General features: G+C 36.5%; 2 protein-coding genes across 2 annotated transcripts; one reads left to right on the forward strand and one right to left on the reverse strand.

Moving 5' to 3' along the window:
* The first annotated feature begins 319 nt into the window (after nucleotides 1–319).
* LOC107617707 (uncharacterized) lies at nucleotides 320–7,049 on the forward strand. Its single transcript, XM_016319546.3, has 24 exons — nucleotides 320–493; nucleotides 1,040–1,257; nucleotides 1,425–1,530; nucleotides 1,628–1,732; nucleotides 1,839–1,898; nucleotides 2,008–2,086; nucleotides 2,203–2,350; nucleotides 2,489–2,612; nucleotides 2,740–2,920; nucleotides 3,145–3,173; nucleotides 3,341–3,489; nucleotides 3,706–3,808; nucleotides 3,916–4,011; nucleotides 4,103–4,164; nucleotides 4,243–4,366; nucleotides 4,678–4,740; nucleotides 4,860–4,919; nucleotides 5,010–5,171; nucleotides 5,328–5,401; nucleotides 5,491–5,584; nucleotides 5,685–5,821; nucleotides 5,916–5,996; nucleotides 6,154–6,259; nucleotides 6,787–7,049. Exons 1-24 carry the CDS (start codon nucleotides 320–322, stop codon nucleotides 6,856–6,858), a joined length of 2,607 nt encoding a protein of 868 aa, XP_016175032.1. The 3' UTR covers nucleotides 6,859–7,049.
* A 14,586-nt stretch (nucleotides 7,050–21,635) lies between these two features.
* LOC107615905 (uncharacterized) lies at nucleotides 21,636–23,543 on the reverse strand. The gene has a single exon (XM_016317923.1). It carries the CDS (start codon nucleotides 23,541–23,543, stop codon nucleotides 21,636–21,638), a length of 1,908 nt encoding a protein of 635 aa, XP_016173409.1.
* Between the last annotated feature and the right edge of the window lie 839 nt (nucleotides 23,544–24,382).

Raw genomic sequence — 24,382 nt, forward strand, 5'->3', positions numbered from 1 at the left:
ATTTTTTTTCCAAAGGGTAAGTGCAGAAGAATCTTGCTTGCAACGTGTAGTTCTACTTGCCTAACAAATTAAACCATTTATTAATCTCTACAGTAAATTTCTATGTGTGGACATACAATTGGGTTTTCCATACATAGAATTTAGGAAACAAAATCCCCTATAGAGCAGTAGGGATAACGTGCATATACAAAATGCTCCACTATAAATATAGGGCGTTCATGCAAATTTTTTCATAAAATAATTCGCGTGTTCTATTTATTTCATAGAAGAATAATAGTTGAATAATATAGTATTATTAAGGGGTAAGAAAAAGAAGAAGATGAAAGCGGCAGTGGTGGGTGGTGGAATAAGTGGATTGGTTTCAGCATATGTGTTGGCCAAAGAAGGAGTGAATGTGACTCTTTATGAGAAAGAAGATTATTTGGGAGGCCATGCAAAAACTGTGAATGTTGATGGTATTGATTTGGACCTTGGATTCATGCTCTTCAACCCGGTAATTCTAAGTCTCTACACATACAATTTTCATTCTTCTTCTTATGTTAGTTGTTGCACTTTCATCTCAAAAAGGTTTTGGTATGCCTTTAACTCTAGTTCTCTCATTTTGTTGGTATGCCTCAAAATGCTTACACACAAATTAGTCTTGCCCACATTATCCGAAACAGTAAGGAAGGAGATAGCCGAGACAAGAAGGAATGTTGCATTATTATTATTATTATTATTATTATTAAGGGACGGATTCACGTTTATGGCTATGGGCCAAGTGTGCCCAGTGGATTTTAAAAAATATTTAAACAATATATAGTAATAAAATTTATTTACTCTCACTAAATAATTAATTAAATTTCACCCTATTATGTTATTGGACTTTACTCATCAACCTCGATTATGTAGAAGCAACAGTAATTTAAGATTTAAATAAATTTGTTACAATAATATATGTAGTTGAAATTTTAGTGGCTAAAGGCATTTCTGTGACTTGAAATTAATATAGATTAGATTATAGAAAGTTGAAAATAATGTAACATGGGTTATCGAACAGGTAACTTATCCTAATATGATTGAATTCTTTGAGAATCTCGGAGTTGACATGGAATTATCAAACATGTCATTCGCTGTGAGCCTTGATGGTGGCTGTGGCTACGAATGGGGCAGCAGAGATGGTTTCTCTAGCCTGTTTGCGCAAAAGAAAAATGTGATCAACCCTTACTTCTGGAAAATGGTTAGAGAAATTATTAAATTCAAAGATGATGTTATAAGGCAAGTTATTCTTTATCTGTATCTAAACTTTTTCTTTGCTTAAGTCCATTCTTTCACTAATGTGAGGATATAAATAACAAGGATCGTTTTCATACACTTAGCAAGGGACTAATAATGCAAAAGAGTAATGCTAAGTTTGTTCTGTCTTTCTCCAATTATAAATGCAGCTATCTTGATATGCTTGACAACAAATTGGATATGGACCGCAATGAGACCTTGGAAAATTTCATAAAGTCAAAGGGTTATTCTGAATTATTTGTGAAGGCCTACCTTGTGAGTTCATTTCCATCTTATTAAATTATTTTGATTTCTATAAATATCATTCCTTTAGTAAGTTATGATTATTAATTATAACATGCAATGCATGTAGATTCCAATTTGTGGTTCTATATGGCCATGCTCTTTTGAAAGGGTTATGAGCTTTCCTGCTTTGTCAGTTCTCTCCTTCTGTCGCAATTTCCAACATCTTCAGCTAGTAAGGAGATAATTTCTATTTCAAATTTTATACAATAATAAATGAAATAATTTTAAATAAAATAAGACTTTTTTGATGCACTTGATCCTTTTTTTTATCTCTATAGCTCTTTGGAAGACCACAGTGGCTAACTATTAAAGGTCGCTCGCACACTTATATTAAGAAGGTAGTCATTTGTAATGCTATGCAAAATTTTTAGTGTAACTTATACTAGATATTTTTTAGTTTAGGCTATAAATCAAGATTTTGAAATTGATTATTTGTTATATAACCAGGTCAAAACAAAGCTTCTTGATAGAGGTGTTCAAGTAATAGCTAATTGTGAGGTTGAATTGGTTTCATCATCAGAAAAAGGTGATTGATTTGTCCATTCCCTTATTAAGCTTTTGATATTTATTCATGCACATCTTTTTGTCAAACATTGAATGATAATCACTGATTAAGTAACAAGTCTAGAAATATTGTTGCAGGGTGTGTTGTGCAATGCAAAGATGGTTCCAGAGAAATATACGAAAGCTGTATAATTGCAACACATGCACCAGACACTTTAAGATTACTAGGAGATGAAGCGACATATGATGAGCGAAGAATTCTTGGTGCTTTTCACTATGTATATAGGTAGAATTCATCCTAACTATTTACTACCTTCCACAAAGGGAACATGACAATGGAGCTTATAATAGTTATATTTAAAAGTAGTCAAATTCAACAAAGGATATCATGATGCTCACAAGTATTGTTGATCTCTATTGGCAGTGATATTTTTCTTCATCGTGACAAAAGTTTAATGCCTAAAAACCCAAAAGCTTGGAGTGCAATGAATTTTCTTGGATTTCAGAACAGTACAGTTTGTTTGACATATTGGCTCAACATTCTTCAGGTTAGCAATAACTTATATAGTGCAGGCATTTGTACATAAGCAAAATATTCTAGAAGGCAAGTGATTCAAACTTAATAAGTGAACTATGAATAAAACTTTTTGATTGATCTTATATTCTGATTTGCAGAATATTGATAAAACAATATTACCCTTTCTTGTAACTCTGAATCCAGACCATACCCCGAAAAATACCTTGCTCAAGTGGTCAACTGGACATCCAATTCCATCAGTTGCTGCATTCAAAGCTGTACAAGAACTTGAAAGTATTCAAGGAAAAAGAAGAATTTGGTTCTGCGGTGCCTACCAGGGTCTGTTCTTGACTTGGTTAAATTATAGTTGAACATTAATTAAATTATTAAACAAAACAAAAAGAACATACACAAAAATATTATAGTGAAATTCTAGATAGCTGAAATAACTTGGGCATATCTAATCATATTTTCTTTTTCACAAACAAACATTATTATGTTGAAAGATTTTGATTAACATTAAATACACATGTGATTATTAAGCAAATATTTGTGCTTTTCAGGTTGTGGATTTCATGAAGATGGATTGAAGGTAGTAAAAGCAAACTTGATTTAAATGAGAAGAAAACAAACATTTTTTTGGTTGAAAAGTAATGCTTTTTCGTAGATGAGACAATCGAGCCTCTTTTCTACATCAATAAAATCCAATATAAATTGCCAATTTCATTTAGTGAAAATATTTTATTTCCAAAATTTTAGGCTGGTATGGTTGCTGCATATGGCATTCTTGGAAGATGTTGTTCTCTTCGGACCAATCCAAAACACATGGAACCTTCTTGGAAGGAACTCGGAGCACGTCATTTCGTGACGAGATTCCTAAATTCCTATATTACTACTGGATGTTTAATGTAAGTTCACTTTTCAAAGTGTGTAGACATTTATAAATATACTCTTTTTACACTTCAAGTTGGAAGTATCATATTCATACACAATAATACTATTGGAATAACAGTTTCTTAAAATAATGTTATTCCCTTGAAACAATCATGTTATCTGGAAGATTTTAGCATCAATTGTATTCTAGTTCTTGACTCACTTTATATCTTGTCTTGAGGAGTTTACAGTTTATTGGAAGAGGGAGGAACAATGTTTACCTTTGAAGGAAACAATATGAAGCACTCTTTGAAGTGTGTTATGAGAATCCATAGTCCTCAATTTTATTGGAAGGTATGTGCTTTAGATTTATGCATGAAATGAAGTTAATGATTTTCATTTCTACTTTTTGGAATGAAACTAAGATAATGATAATTAACGTTTTTTGTTGTTTTTGTCAGGTTATGACAGAAGCTGATTTAGGTCTTGCAGATGCATATATTAATGGAGACTTTTCCCTTGATGATAAAGATAACGGTCTTTTGAATCTTTTTCTGGTATACATATTCATTAGGATCTAATTAACATATAATTATGCATATCAGACTTTAGTGTTTACTTCCATGTTTTTTTGTACTTGTGCTACAGATTTTCATCAAATCAAATACAGATTCATCAAATGCTTCAAACTCAAAATTAAAAAAGAATAGGTAAGTTGATAGAAAGTACTGAAATTGTAATTGTATTCTTTTTCAACCTTTATATTTCCTGATTTTTTATGTCTTCAGGGGTTGGTGGACACCAATTTTCCTTACAGCTGGTTTAGCATCTGCAAAGTTCTTCTTTAAGCATTACTTTAGGAAAAATACTCTTGCACAAGCTCGTCGCAATATCTCTAGACACTATGATCTGGTATAACATCAATAACTACCAAAGTTACAAGTTTCAATGAGATTATTCTACACAAGATACACAATAAAAGAACTTTCTTACAACTTTCTGTAACTAGAATTGAAAAGAACTTCATGCATAAGTTGCAACTTTTACGTTAGAAAAGTACTTTATATCAGCTACAATCATTACTTAATAAAGATGTTTTAGTGGAATGATTAACTATTTTCCTTTTATTTATTTTATTTTGTTTTCACAATATATCTCAAGTGCCTACTTTTTACTGGTCATAAATATCTTTGTCTTATACTTATTCGTTGGTTTATTTCTAGAGCAATGAACTATTTGCACTATTCATGGATGAAACAATGACATATACATGTGCAGTGTTCAAGGCAAGACCATGACTTTTTGATGCTTGAGTCCAATTTTCTTGTAAAGAATATTTCTTCAATTTCTGATATAGCCCATGTTCACATTTTCTCTTATTAGTCTATTTGAATTTCTAACACAGAATGAAGATGAAGACTTGAAAGATGCACAACTGAGAAAAATGTCTCTTCTCATTGAGAAAGTGAGTACCTTTGAATGTAATTTTATCAATGTATTGTGGTTGGTAAATTGTGAATGACCTGACAACATCAACTTTTTAAAATATATGAAGGCTAGGATAGACAGCACACATGAAGTTCTTGATCTCGGGTGCGGATGGGGAAGTTTTGCCATTGAAGTTGTCAAACGAACTGGATGCAAATGTACTGGCATCACTTTGTCTAAGGAGCAACTGAAATTTGCAGAAAAAAGAGTTAGAGATGCTGGACTTCAGGTATATGAAAAGCTAATGTGATTAATTAATTTCTTAGTATAAAATAAAATAACATAACAAGGTGAAAATACAAGCCATATTTAGGTATTTCATTTTACTATTGAGATCATTTCATGAATACTACTCATGCTAAGTGTTGTGAATTCATGATTTCAGGATAATATCAAATTTCTACTGTGTGATTATCGTCAACTACCAAAGACATTCAAATATGATAGGATTATATCTGCGTGAGCATATTTTCATTTTAACTTTGCAAACTTACATTGAAAAGCAATATTTTTCAACACATCGCATAACATGTAGTATGGTATTTTAGTGGAATGATAGAAGCAGTTGGTCATGAATATATGGAAGATTTTTTCGGTTGTTGCGAATCAATATTAGCAGATGATGGCCTTCTAGTTCTCCAGGTATTATAAAGTTCTAGGGAGTAATACTTACTACTAGCTGCTATAAAATTTGGTATTTAAATTTGTACTAACTTTTGAATATGGTTATCTTACAACATAGTTCATATCATGTCCGGATGAGTCTTATGATGAGCACAGGCGTAGTGGTGGGTTTATAAAGGAATATATTTTTCAAGGGGGATGCCTACCCTCCCTAAGTAGGGTAACATCAGCCATGGCAGCTGCATCAAGACTATGGTATAATTTATATTTTATTTCTGATTTCAATGACCATGACCATCCCTTCATTCTTCTTTTTTCTTAATGATGAAATGAACTTTCTTGAATATAGTGTGGAGCATGTTGAGAATATTGGAATCCATTACTATCAAACATTAAGGTGGTGGAGAAAGAGCTTTAAGGAAAATCAGAGGCATGTCATTAATTTGATTGGAACATACTTTATTAGATTGAAGTTAATATTCACCATGCACTAGTTGTTGAAATTTATTATTTTTAATTTCTTTTTTCTTCTTCTTCTATTACTTCTTACACTAACATTTATTTAAAAATTTTCTTTGTTCTGTCAGTGAAGTTTTGGCTCTTGGGTTCGATGAAAAGTTTATTAGGACATGGGAATACTATTTTGATTATTGTGCTGCAGGTTTTAAGTCACGAATACTTGGAGATTACCAGGTACGTATTATATTTCATAGCCAAGTTACTATGGTACTATAGACAATATTATGATGTATTAGGATAAACTTAATCTAATAATAAAAATCTATTAAACGCAAGGCATGATTAGTCATATAGTTAAGCAATATATCCCGTTATATATCCAAATTAAATCTTATATCTTGTGACCAAATTTTTAATCTTTCAACTTGAAACTTTGGCCTCTTAGGGCTGTTTAATTATCCCAATAAGCCCACACCAAGAGAAATATTCACTTATGGAACTTTGGTTTGTGGAATGATGTAAAATGAATCTAGACCTAGATCCTAAATCTAGAAAAAAAAAAATAATAGATTGTGTGTTCTTTAATTAAAATGATATTTATATGGCTGAAATTTATACCCTTAATACTATTTATTAACAAAAAATAGGGTTCGTGGATAAGGATTAAGGAATAAAATTAATCATAATTTGAATATGTTTCATAGAGTGAGAGTTGCATCAACTAAATTTAATTGGCTTTCATTTATGTACTATGCATGTAGATGGTTTTCTCACGGCCTGGCAACACCAATACACTCAAAGATCCATACAGAAGTTGGCCCTCAGCATGTTAAGAACAAGCCATGACACATAATAGCATACCATATTGCAAGTTTTTTTTTTTTTGACAAATGGCAAAGGGTAGATTGATGATTTTGCTTTTTCCTTTTTTGCACTTCATATTACTAAAAATAAAGATGTAATTTTTATTTGGTCATTTTTCATAGTTTTTGGTATGTAAGCTTTCTGTGATGAATAAAAATATTAGAAAAAATAATTATTTGTATCTATAAAATTTGTAAACATTGACAAAAGTACTTATCAAATAAAAAACTAACGTTATACCCATAAAAAATAAATTTTGTGTAACAAAAATATTTAAACCTTAATTTTTTATTAATTTTAAAATAAAATTTTAAAATTAGCTCTACCTCGTCAACTTCAACTCCATACCATCTCTCCATGAAATCAATACTAAAAACGAAAACTAATAATTGAAATCAGTGAGTTACAAAACACAAAAATGAATGTGATAAAGCATAGATCAATTCCTTTATATCAAAACAATGGCCTAACAGTAGATACTAATTTACAAAATCTATCAATACAAATGGTTCGATTTTCCAAAATCTGAAATAAAATATATTATTGTTAAAAAAATTACATAATATCATGATCGTATGTTCCTTGATAAATTCGTACTTAGTAGTATATTTGTAATTGTACACGAACTTCTGCATGTACAATATTTTCAGTGCAAATAGTCATATAAACAATGGAGTTTCGAAAATAATGGATGATCAATTAGGCTGCATTTGTTTATCAAAACAGGTTAAGACAAGACACTGAAAACTAGACATAAAAGACAGAGACACAATATTTTGTGTTTTTGTATTTTGTTTGATGATAAACAAGAATAAATTATGAAAATTCAATTTATTCTCAATTTTTTCATCCAAAAAATTTGAAAAGAAATATATAATAGTAAAAAAAATATAATTATAAAAAATTAACAAGAATAATACAAAAAAAAATAAAAAATAAGTTGTATCCCTTGTTAGTGTCTCTGTGTCCTTCCTGTCAGGATGACACAAAATATATTAATTCAGTGTATCTGAACACAATGTCTCTGTCCATGTATCACCTATCAAACATGATTTTGTGTCTCTGTTTCAATATCTAATCCCTGTAAACAAATACAACATTAATATTTGTGTTCTTGCCTATAGAATAGGTCGGCTCCTCGTTTGGAATGTCTGCCGAGCTATCTCCTCGGAAGGCTGCACTGCTAGCTCGTCAGTTCCGAGCTTTTCCTTTCAACTTGGGGAAGCGTGGACAATGAAGAGGAAAAGAGGGGGGAGTGTACCTGCAAAAGCACTCCAATGCTTAAGTCAGTATGAGATTCAAGTCAGAAGAAGTATATCAAAAAGATACTTTTACCTTGCTTTTATATGATCGGTTCTCCATCAGTAACGTTTTTTCCTCAACGTCTGTCTTGGCGAGGATTGATAACGTATCTGGTCAATATGTCGCCTTTTACTCGGCGGTTTGGGTCCATAACGTCGATTTTGCCGAGTTATTACTCATGAAGGCCGTATTTGTAATGTATATTGCCGAGTTATGGCCGAGGTGTGTTGTGTGATGCCGAGCTTTGTAGGTGTAACGACCATATCACAGCCCCGAAGTTTAGCCTGAGAAAAATTTTTAATGAAGGAGGTTGAGCTTCTTGATGAGTTATAACTCGGTTAGATTGATTAGTTATGGAGCCCCCAGTTCAACGTTCTTCATTAAAAAGAATGTTAGTGGGAAAAGTGGGGAGTCGTGTCAAGCCATTAGTGAGGAGAGAGAAAGATGTTCTGTTTATTAAATGGCTTTTTACGTTTCCAAAACAAACTGTACCGTTTGATGTGATTGAGTTTTGAGGGTTAAGTTTCAGTTTGGTTACCCCTGACCCTTGGTCTTGCTTCTTTGGAAATAGTATGAGTAAAAGAGGTATGCATGTTCTTTGTATCCTTTACTGATTTCTCATTTCCTTCTTCTTTTGTTATTTTCATTGTCTGGGTTCTCTTATGGGTTTTGAGAAGGAGAAAAAGGAGAGTATTGATTGGTCTTATGATTGGGTTAGTAAAGATGTTAAGTCTCGGGTATCTTTGTTTTGTGATGAAGCGGCTGTTAAGGAGATTGATGCTGGTAAGGTTGTGAGGGTTAGTTCTGGGGTGCAAGTGGAGTTGTTGCCGTGTAGTATGGAAGATAGGGTTTATCACCTGGGTCAGGGGTTTGAGTACTTCTATATGCATAGTTGCATTTTGGAAGAACTGAGGGTTAAGTTGCTTTTTACTGATTTTGAGTGCCAAATTCTGAAGCAACTAAATTGTGCTGCTTCACAGCTGCATCCTAATGAGTGGGCATTCTTGAGGTGTTTTGAGATACTAATGGAAATTCTTGAGGAAAGGCCTTCTGTGGATTTGTTTTTTTCCTTGTTTCCGGCTAAAAGGGGTTTGGAAAGGGGGGGTGGGTTAATCTAAATAGTACTCCTGGGTTTGGTATCTTCAAGTTGTATAAATCTTCCTTTAAAGAATTCAAAGAGATGTATTTGAAAGTGAGGAGTGTGGAGAAGCAATTTCCTTTTTATATGGACGAGTTTGTAGCTGAGAGGTTTCCACTGTGGTGGTGCTCAGAGCCTCAAAATATACTCGGACCTGAGGTGATAACTCCGAGGAATGTGTGCATTATTGAGTTCCTCATGGAGCAAATTGATCGGAAGGATTTGATATCTATGTTTGAAATTTTAAAGTGGGAGGAAAATAGGGATTCGGTTATAGAATATTTGGGTGAGTTTTGTTATTTTGTTTGCTTTATTTTTGCTTGAAGTGTTGCTGATTTCGTTTTGTATGTTTATACAGGGGGTATATATCCTAGTGTCTCAGCTGCCTCCTTAAGGTCCAGGTTCAAGAATAAGAATCTGGAAAAAGAAGTGTCCTCATCCAATAAGGAGAAGACTACTATTGCTGCTGAGGTCAGTAAGCCTGTAACTGGTCGGAGGAAAGTTCTTGTGAAGAAGAGAAAAGGTGAAGTTGTTGACCTATCCGAAGAATCTAGTCAAAGGGGGGGATGATGTTTCGTTGGAAGAAATCCGTGCATTTCTAATGAACCAGAAGAAACTTCATGAAGTTTCTGAACATAGCGACGGGTTATCGGTCTGGGGAGGTGACTTTCCGTATATGGCTGTGGCCGATGATATTTGCCAATCATCGGCCGATGTTTCATTGGCCAATGAGGTTGGGGAAATAGCCGTCGGGCAGTATATGCAGGTAAATATTTTTCGTTTTGAATTGTTATTTTAGAGTTATATGTGATTCTTATTTTGAATTAGGTTTTTGTTTTAACCTATAGGTAGTTGGATTTCGTATGGCGAGCTTAGGTCGTAGTCAAGAGGTGAAATATAAGAAGTTAGCAATGCAGAGAGAGGAGGTTGAGGCTTTGAAGGAGCAGTTAGCCCAGAGTAAAGGTACGGTTGTTCAGTTGCAAACTAAATTGGGTGATGTTGAGAAACTACTGAAAGAAACAAAAGACAGCTATGCTAAGGATGTGGAGGACTTAAAGAAAAAGGAAGCCGACTTGGCTAGTGCGGAGACTCGGTTAATTGAGGTTACTGCTCAGTTGAAAGACATGGAACAAAAGAAACAAAATGAAATCTTGGATTCGTTTGTTGAAGGATTTGAAAGGGCTTCAATTCAGGCAAAATTTATGGCTCCTGAAATTGATTTTTCTGAGATGGATCCTGGGAAGATTGTCAGAGATGGTAAACTAGTTGATGATGATGGTGTTGCGGAGGATGAAGCTAAGAATACTTAGTTTTATTTGAAATGAACTGTTGTTTCTGTGACGTTTTTAGCTTGCTATTTTGTTTAGGATTTGTATGTTGAAACATTTGTGTTATGGACTTGTTTGCTTTTTAGGCAAAAAATGGCGCTGTATTTTGAGATGGATTAAGTTAAAATCCTTGTTTTGGTAATTTGTGCTTTTGTAAGTTGTATTCGTCTAATGCATGGAATACAATAGTAGATTTATTGATAGAGACATCTTGGTAAGATGTGGAATGGTTTGCCGAGTTGTAAGTATTGTTTGATGAAAATGCTTGTTCCTTTTGAGTTGAAAAGCTTTTTCGAATTGCTAACTCGGTTAATGATTGACAAATAATATAGGAGTGAATATCTGGAAAATATTTGGTTTGATTGATGAACCTTTATTTACAAAGGTGCCGGTAGGCTAGCCTCATTAAAACCTCTCCAAGCAAAACCTTTTGTTTGGGAAAAATGATTTGCTTCTGACGAGCTTATTATGTCGCCGAGCTATGGCTTGCTGTGCCGCATGGAGTCGGATGCTTGTCATATCTATGACTTCTTCGATGATGTCTAACTTGGCTCGCCGAGCTTTTTCGTGGTCGGAAATCTGTGTACGGACCGAGCCTTGTGAAATTTCTAAAGGGATCATTGCTTTATATCCATAGACGAGCCTGAATGGGGTTTCTTTCGTTGATGATTGAGGTGTAGTGTTATACCCCCAAAGGACTTCTGGTATGAGTTCGGCCCAAAGGCCTTTGGCGTCGTCTAACTTCTTTTTTAAGGCGTGTAATATGACCTTGTTTGCTGCTTCAGCGAGGCCGTTAGTTTGTGGATGTTCAACGGATGAGAAGTGATGATTGATTTTGAGGTTCTGCAAAAAAGATTTAAATTTCTAATCGACAAACTGGCGACCATTATTAGTAATGATATGTCTAGGGAGACCAAAACGACAAATAATGTTCTTCCAAATGAAAGATGTCATATGTTGTGAAGTAATTTTAGCTAAAGGTTGGGCTTCTACCCATTTTGAGAAGTAGTCAATTGCAACAACAAGAAATTTTACCTGACCTGGTGCCACTGGGAATGGGCCGAGAATGTCGAGCCCCCAGTGGTTGAAGGGCCAGCTAATGTCCGAGTAATGTAACTGTTCAGCTGGGGTATGTATTAGTGGCGCATGCTTTTGGCAATTGTTGCATGTCTTTACTTTATTGTTGGTATCTTCTTTGATGGATGGCCAGAACAGACCTGCTCGGAGGATTTTGGAAGCCAAACTTCGAGCCCTCGTGTGGGTTCCGCAGATTCCTTCATGAGCTTCGGCTAATGCTATTTCTGCCTCACTTCTGTTGAGGAATTTCAGGAGTGGTTGGGAGTATCCTCGGCGATATAGGGAGCCATTTATTAAAGTGAAAAAGGAAGCTTGTCGACGAAACCGTTTTGCATTTTTAATATTGTCTGGTATGTTCCCTGTTTGCAGATAATGTATAAACGGGGTTTGCCAATTTGTTTCCTGTGTAACACTCACAACATCAGTTAGAGTAACACTTGGAGATGTGATGAATGGATTTTTGATGGTTTAGAATTTCACAAATGAATTCTCGTTGCAAGTATAGTTCCTAAACCAAACAATAATCCTTTCATACAAAAGATTGTTTGTCACAAGTAACAAACCCCTAAAATTAATAACCGAAGTATTCAAACCTCGGGTCGTTCTCCCTAGGAATTGTAATGAAGTGTCTTGTTATTGGTTGTGAATTATATTTGGGGTTTTTAAGCTTTTGGACAAGAAATATAAATGGCAAAGAAAATAAACTAACAACTAACAAAGCTCTTGGCAAGATATGAGAACTAGAAGTCCTATCCTAGTTATCCTTCTCAATTGTGATGAGAATTGTTCATTGCTACCACTTAGTTAACCCTTACTAAAGAAAGGAAAGTCAAGTGGATGAATTGACTTGAGCCACAAGTCCTAGCCAACTCCCAAGGGAAAGACTAGCTTTAGTGCACTCCAAACCAATTAGCAACTTCTAATTATCAATCAACAAAGACATTAGATAACTCAAGCGTCACTAATCACTCTACCATAGCTAAGAGGAACAAAATCTATACTAAAATCCAACCAAGCATTTCATCAAACACTTGGAAGGCATAAAAGAAAAGCAAAGTAAATTGATAACAAAAATAGAATCTAACAACAATTATGACAATGAATTAACAACAACAATCAAAAGGAACACAATTATTATGAATTACCTCTAATTGAATTGAAAGAAAATGGAATGAACAATAGTAGATCTACAACAAAACATAAGAACAACATAAAGGAAATTACAACTAAAGAATAGAAGAAGATGAATGTAGCAACAAAGAATTGAGAGATAGAAGTGGAAGAAAGCAAAGATTAAAACTTAAATCTAAGAACTAAACCTAATCCTAATCCTAATTCTAGAGAGAAGTGAGAGCTTCTCTCTCTAGAAAATAACTCTCACTACTAAACTAAGCTAAAACTAAACTAATGATAACTAACACATGTTTCCCTCTTCACTCCTTGGGTTAAATAGCATCAGAAATGAGTTGGATTGGGCCCACAAGGCTTTAGAATTCGTTGGCCACGTTTTGCTTTAAGTGAACTAGGTGGCAGCAACGGCGCGTGCGCGTACTTTGCGCGTGCGCGCCACCATACGTGTAGCAACTATGGCAAATCTTATATCGTTTCGAAGCCCCGGATGTTAGCTTTCCAACCCAACTGGAACCGCATCATTTGGACCTCTTTAGCTCAAGTTATAGCCGATTAAGTGCGAAGAGGTCGGCTTGACAGCTTTCCGGTTCTTCCATTTCTTCATGAGTTCTCCAACTTTTCATGCTTTCTTTCTTCATTCCCTTGATCCAATCTTTGCCTCCTAAACCTTAAATCACTTAACAAACATATCAAGGCATCTAATAGAATCAAGGTGAATTAAATTTAGCTATTTTGAGTCCTAAAAAGCATGTTTTCACATTCAAGCACAATTAAAGGAGAATATACAAAACCATGCTATTTCTTGAATAAATATGGGTAAAAGGTGATAAAATCCCCAAAAATCAATACAAGATAAACCCTACAAATGGGGTTTGTCAACCTCCCCACACTTAAACCAAGCATGTCCTCATGCTTAAACCAAGAATGAAGTAAGGGTATGGCATTTATTCAATGGAAACTAACTAAATGCAATCTACCTATATGCAACTATCTAAATGAATGCAAGTGCTTGGTCAAAATAAATCAATTCCCAAGAAACATATATGCACAAGGGCTAAGGACTAGCAAGTCTAATCCACAATTGAATTGAGTTATTAAATATTTTTACAAACTTGCATGAAGAATGATGATCATAGGTGAAAACATGTAATTGAGTATCAAACCCTCACCGGATGTGTTTGCACTCTATTCACTCAAGTGTTTAGGGTTGATTCACTCAATTCTCCTCTATTTCATGCTTTCCAAGATTTGTTTTTCTTCTAACAATCAACATTTATTTCATGCATGCATACAAGTATCATGAGGTCTTTTTATTGGTTGTAATGGGGCTAGGGTCAAGGTAGGATGCATATTTGGTCAAGTGAGCTTGAAATTTGAATCTTTGATAAGCTTAAACTTCCCACCTAACCTATGACATCCTATACAATTAAGTTCTAATCTAACTACCCATTTTTCACCTTTTCACATACTCATGCATTTTCTTTTTCATTTCACAACACTTATGCATTGATTTTATTGGACCTTGCCTTGGGGCATTTTGTCCCCTTTTTATTATTTTTTTCTTCTTTTTTTTTTCTATTTTTTTTTTCTTTTCCATATTATTTTTTTTTCTTTTTCTTTTGTTTTTCTCATTTTTTTCTTTCTATATACAAGAACATCAATGCATAAGGTCTATACATTTAATCAATACATGAGCATGTACCCAATTCCCAATATTTACAACAAAAATTACAAAACTACCCTTTTATTCTCCCAATGTCCCAAGATTTCCCACACTTAAATGACACACACACACTAGCCTAAGCTAATCAAAGATCCAAACTAAGGACTTTTCATTGGTTTTCCGCCTTAGGCTTGTAATGTGCTAAAATAAGAATAAGTGGGTTAATCGTAGGCTCAAAATTGGCTAACAAAGGAAGATAAAAGGTAAGGCTATTTGGGTAAGTGAGCTAATAAAATGATGGCCTCAATCACATAAATGCATGAATACACAAAATAATGGACATGAAGAATCAAACAAATCAAAGATTACAATCATAGGAAGAGAATAATGCACACAAGAAGAAAAATAAGTGGTTATAAGATGTAACCACACCGTTAGGCTCAAGTCTCACAAGCTTGTGTTCTTAGCTCAAAACATGATCCATAATGTATATAATTCAAGCAAGTTCTATGAAAAGTTTTCCACTCAAATCAATTGGTGCCCTATAGATAGAAATCCTTGGAAAATTTCATTATTTTGACTAAGCTTATTGTGTATATATATGCAAAAATAAGAAAATGCAACAAAAATCCAAAAACCTAAAATGAAATGCAAAAGTGTTGGGATTAGAAATTTGTCACCCAAAATCGCCGACCGGTCGGACGACCTCCCCACACTTAAAAGTTTGCACCGTCCTCGGTGCACTCAAAGATGAGCAAGGGGGTACGGCGACTCTCCGGATTGCTATGTGTTCTTTCTTCCGCTTCCATGGTTGCTTGTGGTGCATTCGTTATGAAAAATAAAAATATAACACCATAAGATGAGAAGATATAAAAGCAAGGAAGCATACATTGTTGGAATGAGGTAAATCACTAGAATGAGGTGAGTGAATTAGTGTGACATTAAGAAATATTAGGTGTGTGAATTCTAAATTGCGCGGTTTAGAATACACATTAGCATAAAAGCTATGTCACAAAAGAAGCATGCACTTCACTTATCCTAGTGTGCTTGAGATGCTTTAAGTAAGCTTGTAAGGTAAGACAAGCATTAGAGAAGTATGAAAGCATTCAAGTCAAACATATGGATGGATATAATCATGAAATACAATGCATTAAGGTAAATGCACAACATCATCCATCAAGAGGTTGCCTAATCAAAGAATACGGTTCAAATCACATGGTGGCCAAATCATGCAATTCAAAAGAATTACAAGTTCAAAGGCAATTCTCATCACTTGGTAGTTTTCAAAAGGTAAGCATGAAAAACTCAAAACCAAGTAACAAAATATAACCTCAATCATAGAATCCAACAAAGATTATCTAAAAACATTCATGCTAAAATAGCATTTAGGCAATAAGGGATATAGCAATGTATAGTAAACAAGGTCAATACTCCAACACTTATGATGAAAAGAGAAAATAAAATGAAAACTAAACTAAAACTAACTAATCAACTAACTAACTAACTAATTTGTTAACTAAAATAAATGGTTGTCAATGGTGTTTGGAAGTGTTAGATGAGGGGTAGTAGGAGGGAAAAAGAAAGGAAAAAGGGAGAAATGGAAGGAGGAGAAGAAAAGAAATGGATGGAAGAAAGGGCATCCACACGCACGCACGCATGGCGCACGCGCGTCGTTGGCTTATTTCGAGAGTGGCGCGTACGCGTCATGTGCGCGTGTGCGCAAGTGGTGTTTGTGCCAGAGGCACAACGTTGGCGCGGCGCAGGCACAACTCTCTGGAAAATGTATGGAGGTTGGAACTTCTCAATCCACGCGTACGCACGCATGGCGCGCGCGCATAGATGGTCGAAAATGCTGTAAGTGCGCGTACGCGCCATGTACGCGTACGCGTGGATGGTGCTCTGTTTTTCATGTTTTTTTTTTTTTTATGTTTTTGCACCAATCCAAGCATTCCAAACCTCCAAACAGCTACCAAAACACCATAAAACCTTATTTAACATACTTAAACTACCAAACATACTCAACTAACTAAACAAAACATGAAATTAAGCTAATTCTACCAATATATACAAAAGAGAAAATGAAAGGATTTTACCATGGTGGGTTGTCTCCCACCTAGCACTTTTGTTTATTGTCCTTAAGTTGGACTTATGGGGAGCTCCTCTCAAGGTGGCTTGTGCTTGAAGCTATCCTTGAACATCCACCAATGCTTGAATCTCCAATAAGCTCCATTCGTCAATTTTAATATCTTCAAGCCTTGATGGAGTTCTTCACAAACCATGGGCTCCCAAAATTGATCCTCATGTATTCCCGGATCCCATATCTTATTTCCACACCCATCTTCAAGTTGATTATCATTATTCCATTTGGGTGGCATGACCTTAGAATTCTCAATAAAGTAACCAAACATTCTCCTAGACCCAAACAATCTAGCTCTACACCAAACCTTGCAATTAAGCTTTGAACATGCAACCATAATGAGCCTAGAATAATGTTTCCAACCACTAGCCATTCCCTTTTTGCTTTTAAAGCCACAAATATGTCTAAGTTGACCATCCGTCTCAAGCAAACCATATTCAAGGGGAATAATAAAGCTTGAGTATAAGGAATTTACCCACTTGAATGAAAGAATGGATGGTGGTGGCTTGGGGAGAGGTATCTCCAACGTGCTAGCAAGCTTTACTCCCTTGTGTTCTTCCTTGTTAATCTCCACCTCTTCATAGGCTTCCTCACTTCCAATCCTTTGTTCATCAATTTCATCTAACTCTTCAACATCACTCAAGTCATAAATGGGAGGTTGAGAGAAATCTACCTCCACATCACTTTTAAATTCATTGGGAGAAGGTTCTTCAAATTCAAAGGATTCTTCACCAAGAAGATTGGGTGCACGATCTTCATCGCCAAGGGAACTCAATTCTTGCTTCATTCTCTCCAAGTCTTCATATAGAATATGCCTCGGAGGTTGTGCACATTCCTCCTCAACATCAAATTTACTCTTCTTGGAGGGATTTTCTTTGATTTTAGCTTCCCATGGAGGTTCCGCATCTCCTAAGTCTTCAACCACTTCTTCCTTTTCTTTAATAATCATAGGCTCCTCCAATTGTTCTAACACAAAGTAGCATTCCTCCTTTTCCACCGGAGTTTCCAATCTTTCCTTCATGCTATGCTCTTTAATTGGTTCTCTACATGTGACCATGGGAGTGCTTTGAGTGCTCAAGCATTGGGAGGCTAAAATGCTTACTACCTTGGTCAAGGTGGCCATAAATTCTAGTGTCTCCCTTTGCATTTCTCCTTGCCCTTGAAGTATAAGGCTAAGGGTTTCATCCATTGAGAATTGGGGTGGATAAGAGGGTTCATTGTCTTGGAGAAAGAGTTCATTATAGGAAGGTGGTTCTTCTTGGTAAGGTGGTGGTGTGTATTGAGGTGGTTCTTGGGAGTAGTAATCTTGGAATTGTGGTTCCATGTATGGCTCATATGGTTCAAAAGGAGGTTGGTATGGTAGGTAAGGATCATGGTCATATGGAGGTGTTTGTTGAAAATAGGCTTGTGAGTGTGGTTGAGGTTCATGTTGAGGATATGACTCATAGGCATATGGTGGTGGTTCTTGAAAGTCACAAGGAGATTCACCATAGCCATTGGATTGATATGCATCATAGAATGGCTCTTCTTCATAGTGCATTGGTGGAGGTTGTTGCCAAGAGGATTGATCATAAGCATATGGCTCCTCCCACCTTTGGTTATCCCATCCTTGATACACATCTCCATTATAGTCCTCATCACCTACAACATAGTTGTAATCACACTCATAGCCAAAATGAGAATTCATAATGGAAAGAGAAAACAAAAATCAAAAGATAATGGAAAATAAGAGAAATAAAATTCTACAACTAGCAAATAAAGCAAAAAGCAAGATATTCACACTATTCACATATGTACAATAACCAATAACATAACACCATTGCAATTCCCCGGCAACAGCGCCATTTTGATGAATGGATTTTTGATGGTTTAGAATTTCACAAATGAATTCTCGTTGCAAGTATAGTTCCTAAACCAAACAATAATCCTTTCATACAAAAGATTGTTTGTCACAAGTAACAAACCCCTAAAATTAATAACCGAAGTATTCAAACCTCGGGTCGTTCTCCCTAGGAATTGTAATGAAGTGTCTTGTTATTGGTTGTGAATTATATTTGGGGTTTTTAAGCTTTTGGACAAGAAATATAAATGGCAAAGAAAATAAACTAACAACTAACAAAGCTCTTGGCAAGATATGAGAACTAGAAGTCCTATCCTAGTTATCCTTCTCAATTGTGATGAGAATTGTTCATTGCTACCACTTAGTTAACCCTTACTAAAGAAATGAAAGTCAAGTGGATGAATTGACTTGAGCCACAAGTCCTAGCCAACTCCCAAGGGAAAGACTAGCTTTAGTGCACTCCAAACCAATTAGCAACTTCTAATTATCAATCAACAAAGACATTAGATAACTCAAGCGTCACTAATCACTCTACCATAGCTAAGAGGAACAAAATCTATACTAAAATCCAACCAAGCATTTCATCAAACACTTGGAAGGCATAAAAGAAAAGCAAAGTAAATTGATAACAAAAATAGAATCTAACAACAATTATGACAATGAATTAACAACAACAATCAAAAGGAACACAATTATTATGAATTACCTCTAATTGAATTGAAAGAAAATGGAATGAACAATAGTAGATCTACAACAAAACATAAGAACAACATAAAGGAAATTACAACTAAAGAATAGAAGAAGATGAATGTAGCAACAAAGAATTGAGAGATAGAAGTGGAAGAAAGCAAAGATTAAAACTTAAATCTAAGAACTAAACCTAATCCTAATCCTAATTCTAGAGAGAAGTGAGAGCTTCTCTCTCTAGAAACTAACTCTCACTACTAAACTAAGCTAAAACTAAACTAATGATAACTAACACATGTTTCCATCTTCACTCCTTGGGTTAAATAGCATCAGAAATGAGTTGGATTGGGCCCACAAGGCTTTAGAATTCGTTGGCCACGTTTTGCTTTAAGTGAACTAGGTGGCAGCAACGGCGCGTGCGCGTACTTTGCGCGTGCGCGCCACCATACGTGTAGCAACTATGGCAAATCTTATATTGTTTCGAAGCTCCGGATGTTAGATTTTCAACCCAACTAAAACCGCATCATTTGGACCTCTGTAGCTCATGTTATGGCCGATTAAGTGCGAAGAGGTCGGCTTGACAGCTTTCCGGTTCTTCCATTTCTTCATGAGTTCTCCAACTTTTCATGCTTTCTTTCTTCATTCCCTTGATCCAATCTTTGCCTCCTAAACCTTAAATCACTTAACAAACATATCAAGGCATCTAATAGAATCAAGGTGAATTAAATTTAGCTATTTTGAGTCCTAAAAAGCATGTTTTCACATTCAAGCACAATTAAAGGAGAATATACAAAACCATGCTATTTTTTGAATAAATATGGGTAAAAGGTGATAAAATCCCCAAAAATAAATACAAGATAAACCCTACAAATGGGGTTTGTCAAGATGTTATTGTGGATTGGTGTAACATAGATAAGTCGGCTTGTGTGCTTCCGAGTTTAGAAAGAATGTCTGCTCTGTGATTTTGTTCTCATGGTATGTGACCTATTTCAAATTCAGTGAATTTGGAACTTAAGTCTTTGACGAGTTTGAGATATTTAGAAAGGACTGGATCTTTTACCTGGAATAGTTCATTTACCTGTTGTACTACCAGAAGTGAATCGCAATATACCTTGATACTGGAGATTTGGAGATTTAAACAAAGTCGGAGTCCAGCGACGAGGGCTTCATATTCCGTTTAGTTGTTGCTGGTTTTGAAGGATAGATGTATTGAATGTTCCAGGATAAATCCATCATTGCCCTCAAGTCGAATGCCTGCTCCACACCCTTGAGTGTTAGATGAACCATCAGCATGTAATGTCCATTGTATTTTGTGGTCGTCTTCAGTGGGCATTGTTAATTCTGCTATGAAATTGGCAAGGAATTGGGACTTGATCGGTCCTCTGGCTTGGTATCTGATATCAAATTCGGATAATTCTACCGACCATTTTACAAGCCTGCCCGCAATTTCTGGTTTTTGTAGCACCTGACGTAATGGGTGGTCGGTTCGAACATGGATGACGTGGCTCTGAAAATAAGGTCGGAGTCGTCTTACCGAAAATAGCAATGCTAATGCTAGTTTTTCTATCCTCGGATAGTTGATTTCAGCGTTTTATAGTGTTTTGCTGACAAAGTAAATTAGATGTTGAACTTTGTCCCTTTCTGTAACAAGAGCAGAGCTTATTGCCCAGTCAGTAACTGATAAATACAAATATAAATTTTCCCCTCGTAAGGGTTTTTGTAGAATCGGCGGTCGTGAGAGAGTTGTTTTCAGGTTAGCGAAATCTCGCTCACAATCGTCATTCCATTGAAAAATAGTTTTCTTTTTCATGGTTTGGAAAAAAGGAATAGATCTTAAGGCTAAGCATGGGACAAATCTTGCTAGGGTAGCAAGTCTTCCTGTTAAGCGTTGTACTTCCTTTAATGTCTTCGGACTTGCCATCTCCAAAACAGCTCGGCACTTGTCAGGGTTTGCTTCAATACCTCTACTTGTTAGTAAGAAACCGAGGAATTTTCCACCTTCAACAGCGAAAGCGCACTTTTCGAGATTCATGCGCATGTTGTAGGATCGGATCTGGCCAAAGATCTCGGTTAGGTCGTTGATGTGGCTGTGGCCAACCTTGGTCTTGGCGACCATGTCATCAACGTAGACTTCTATGTTGCGGCCGATTTGTTTAGTGAAGATTTTATCCATGAGACGTCGATAGGTCGCTGCTGCATTCTTTAGTCCAAAAGGCATAACTTTATAACAATAGTTACCAAATTCAGTGATGAATGCCATTTTATTTTGGTCAGAGGGGTGCATAAGTATCTGATTATAGCCCGAATACGCGTCCATGAAACTTAAGGTGGCATAGCCAGAGGCGTTATCCACCAAAGAGTCAATGGATGGTAAAGGATAAGAATCCTTCGGGCATGCCTTATTTAAATCAGTAAAGTCGATGCACATGCGCCACTTACCATTTTATTTCCTTACCATAACGACGTTGGCGAGCCAAGTAGTGAATTTGATCTCTCTGATGAAGTCGGCATTAATCAGCTTCTGAGTTTCCTCTAATGAGGCTTGTTTCTTTTCTTCGCCGAGGTTTCTCTTCTTCTGTTGAATTGGTTGGACAGAAGGATTGATAGCCAGCTTGTGGCTAATGATCTGGGGGTCGATGCCGGGCATATCAGAGGGCGTCCAAGCAAATAAGTCGGCATTTGCTTGTAAAAAATTTTCTATCGCATCTAGTTCGTCCTTGCTTATTGCTGTACCTACAAAGGTGTATTTGTTAGGATCCTTGTTGAAATGTATTTTTCGTAGCTCACCTGTTGGTGTAGGTCTCTCAAGGAAGTCCGCTCTAGGGTTTAGATCGGCGAGCTCCGAACTGCTAGCGGTGCTGAGGACGTTGTTGATTTGAGGTTGTTTTGGTCCGTTTTGAAACTTCATTCTGATGTTATAGCAATGCCGTGCTTCTTTGTGATCCCCATGAATGGTTACGATATGTTCGTCCTGCACAAAAAACTTGACACAAAGGTGAACTGTGGATACTATTGGGCCGAACTTGTTTAAGAAAGGTCGGCCAAGTATAAGGTTATATGGGCTGAAGCAATTGACTACTAAGTACTGAATATCATATGTTTTAGATAGAGAGTACTCACCCAGTGCGGTTCTCAACCACACTGATCCCAGTATTGGGACTCGTTCACCTGAGAAACTGACGAGGTCTCCTCCTGTTGGTTGCAGGTTATTGTCGCTTAGCTTCATTTTTTGAAATGTAGAGTAAAACAAAACGTCGGCGCTGCTCCCTGGATCTAAGAGTACATTTTTTACTAGTAGATCTCCCAATTGAATTATGATGACTACGGGGTCGTCTAAGTTTTGAATATTGGATTTGAAATCTGCTTGTGTGAACGTCATTTGGGGGAATTGAGGGTTTAGTTGGTGGTCCTGTTGTGCTCCTTGTACCGAGTATATTGTTCGGAAAGATCTTTTCCTAGCCAAGTTGGATGAGCCCCCACTGGCACCTCCTCCTGAAATACAATTGATGATACCTCGTGGTTGGTCATACTGGGTCGAGGATGGCTTGTCCTTTCCTCGGCTTGGTTGTTTGGATGGATTATTGCCTATAGAGGTTGGAGTACATTTTTGAATGTGTCCTCCAATATACTTGTCAAGGTGCCCTTGCCGAGCCAACCGTTTCAAGAGGTCTTTTGCGACGACACATTTGTCGGTTGTGTGGCCGTGCTTCTGATGGAAGGCGCAGTACTTAGATTTGTCGACGTATTTTGTATCCTGATATGTCCCCGCCTTTCTTGGTGGTTTGATTAATTTTGAGTTCAGGATCTCTTTGATTATATCCTCCCGTTTGGCGTTGAACTGTGTATAAGAGTCAAAACGAGGGGTTAGTTTAAAATTTTTCTTACTGTTATACACTTTTTCCTCGTCTCTGTAGTTCGTTTTGTCGGACTTCCGAGCTTGTCTCAGCTCCTCAATATCAATCTGGCCTTTCGCTTTCTCTCGAAACTCGACGAGTGTTTTCGATTTAGATACGGCGATCGTCTCTTGGAATTTCCCAGGTCGAAGTCCGCTTTTGATGGCATGAAGGTGAACTTCAGGGTGGAGGTCAGTTATGCTTATGGTGACCTTCGTAAAACGAGTCATATAGTCTTTCAGGCTCTCATTTTGTCCTTGCTTAATTGTATTCAGATAGTCTGAGTCGTGCAAATAAATTGCGGAGCCAGCGAAGTGGTCCTCAAATTGCTTGGCCAGTTGTTGGAATCGCGAAATTGAACCTGCAGGTAAAGCACAAAGCCAATCAAGTGCAGGACCGTCTAAATAATTTGGAAAACAATGACACAAAACGGTATCAGATGCACCGTTGACGATCATTATTGATCGGAATTTCTTGATGAACTTTTTCGGGTCTCTGAGCCCATCATAAGGTGTGAGGGTCAATGGTAAAGTGAATCATCGTGGTAATTCGAAATTCATCACGTCTGATGTGAAAGGGCCTACAAGCTCGTCTGGTTCCTCATTCTCGTCTTCCGGCTGGGCATCCTCGACTTGAATGGTCTCAGATACATGAGTGGGGTTTGAATGATGTTCGGCATCCTCTGGCTGAGGTTGACGAGTGTTGTTATTTTCAATTCGGCCATTGTTCAACTCGGTGATCTGGGCGGCCATTCTCTGATTTTCTTCTGCCATACGTTGATTTGCTTGTTGCAGCTCGGTCACCATCCGGAGAAGTTCGGATGGGGTAGGAGGCAGTGCGTCAGCCATAGGTACAGGCGGAGGAATCGAGACCAAAAGAGGAAAAAATTTATCTCTTCGGCCCCACAGTGGGCGCCAGTTGTTCTTGCCTGTAGAATAAGTCGGCTCCTTGTTTGGAATGTCTGCCGAGCTATCTCCTCGGAAGGCTGCACTGCTAGCTCGTCAGTTCCGAGCTTTTCCTTTCAACTTGCGGAAGCGTGGACAATGAAGAGGAAAAGAGGAGGGGGGGGGGAGTGTACATGCAAAGGCACTCCAATGCTTAAGTCAGTATGAGATTCAAGTCAGAAGAAGTATATCAAAAAGATACTTTTACCTTGCTTTTATATGATCGGTTCTCCATCAGTAACGGTTTTTCCTCAACGTCTGTCTTGGCGAGGATTGATAACGTATCTGGTCAATATGTCGCCTTTTACTCGGCGGTTTGGGTACATAACGTCGGTTTTGCCGAGTTATTACTC

The sequence above is a fragment of the Arachis ipaensis genome, chromosome B9, assembly GCF_059453495.1.
Source record: "Arachis ipaensis isolate K30076 ecotype BB chromosome B9, ASM5945349v1, whole genome shotgun sequence".
NCBI classification, from domain to species: Eukaryota; Viridiplantae; Streptophyta; class Magnoliopsida; order Fabales; family Fabaceae; genus Arachis; species Arachis ipaensis.

Excerpts from the sequence above, each read along its gene's own strand:
- LOC107617707 (XM_016319546.3), top strand. The coding sequence starts at position 320 with ATGAAAGCGGCAGTGGTGGGTGGTGGAATAAGTGGATTGGTTTCAGCA. Across the intron at positions 2,613-2,739 it reads ATTGGCTCAACATTCTTCAG|AATATTGATAAAACAATATT; the intron begins GTTAGCAATAAC and ends TCTGATTTGCAG. Across the intron at positions 5,997-6,153 it reads AGCTTTAAGGAAAATCAGAG|TGAAGTTTTGGCTCTTGGGT; the intron begins GCATGTCATTAA and ends TTGTTCTGTCAG.
- LOC107615905 (XM_016317923.1), bottom strand. The coding sequence starts at position 23,543 with ATGATCGTCAACGGTGCATCTGATACCGTTTTGTGTCATTGTTTTCCA.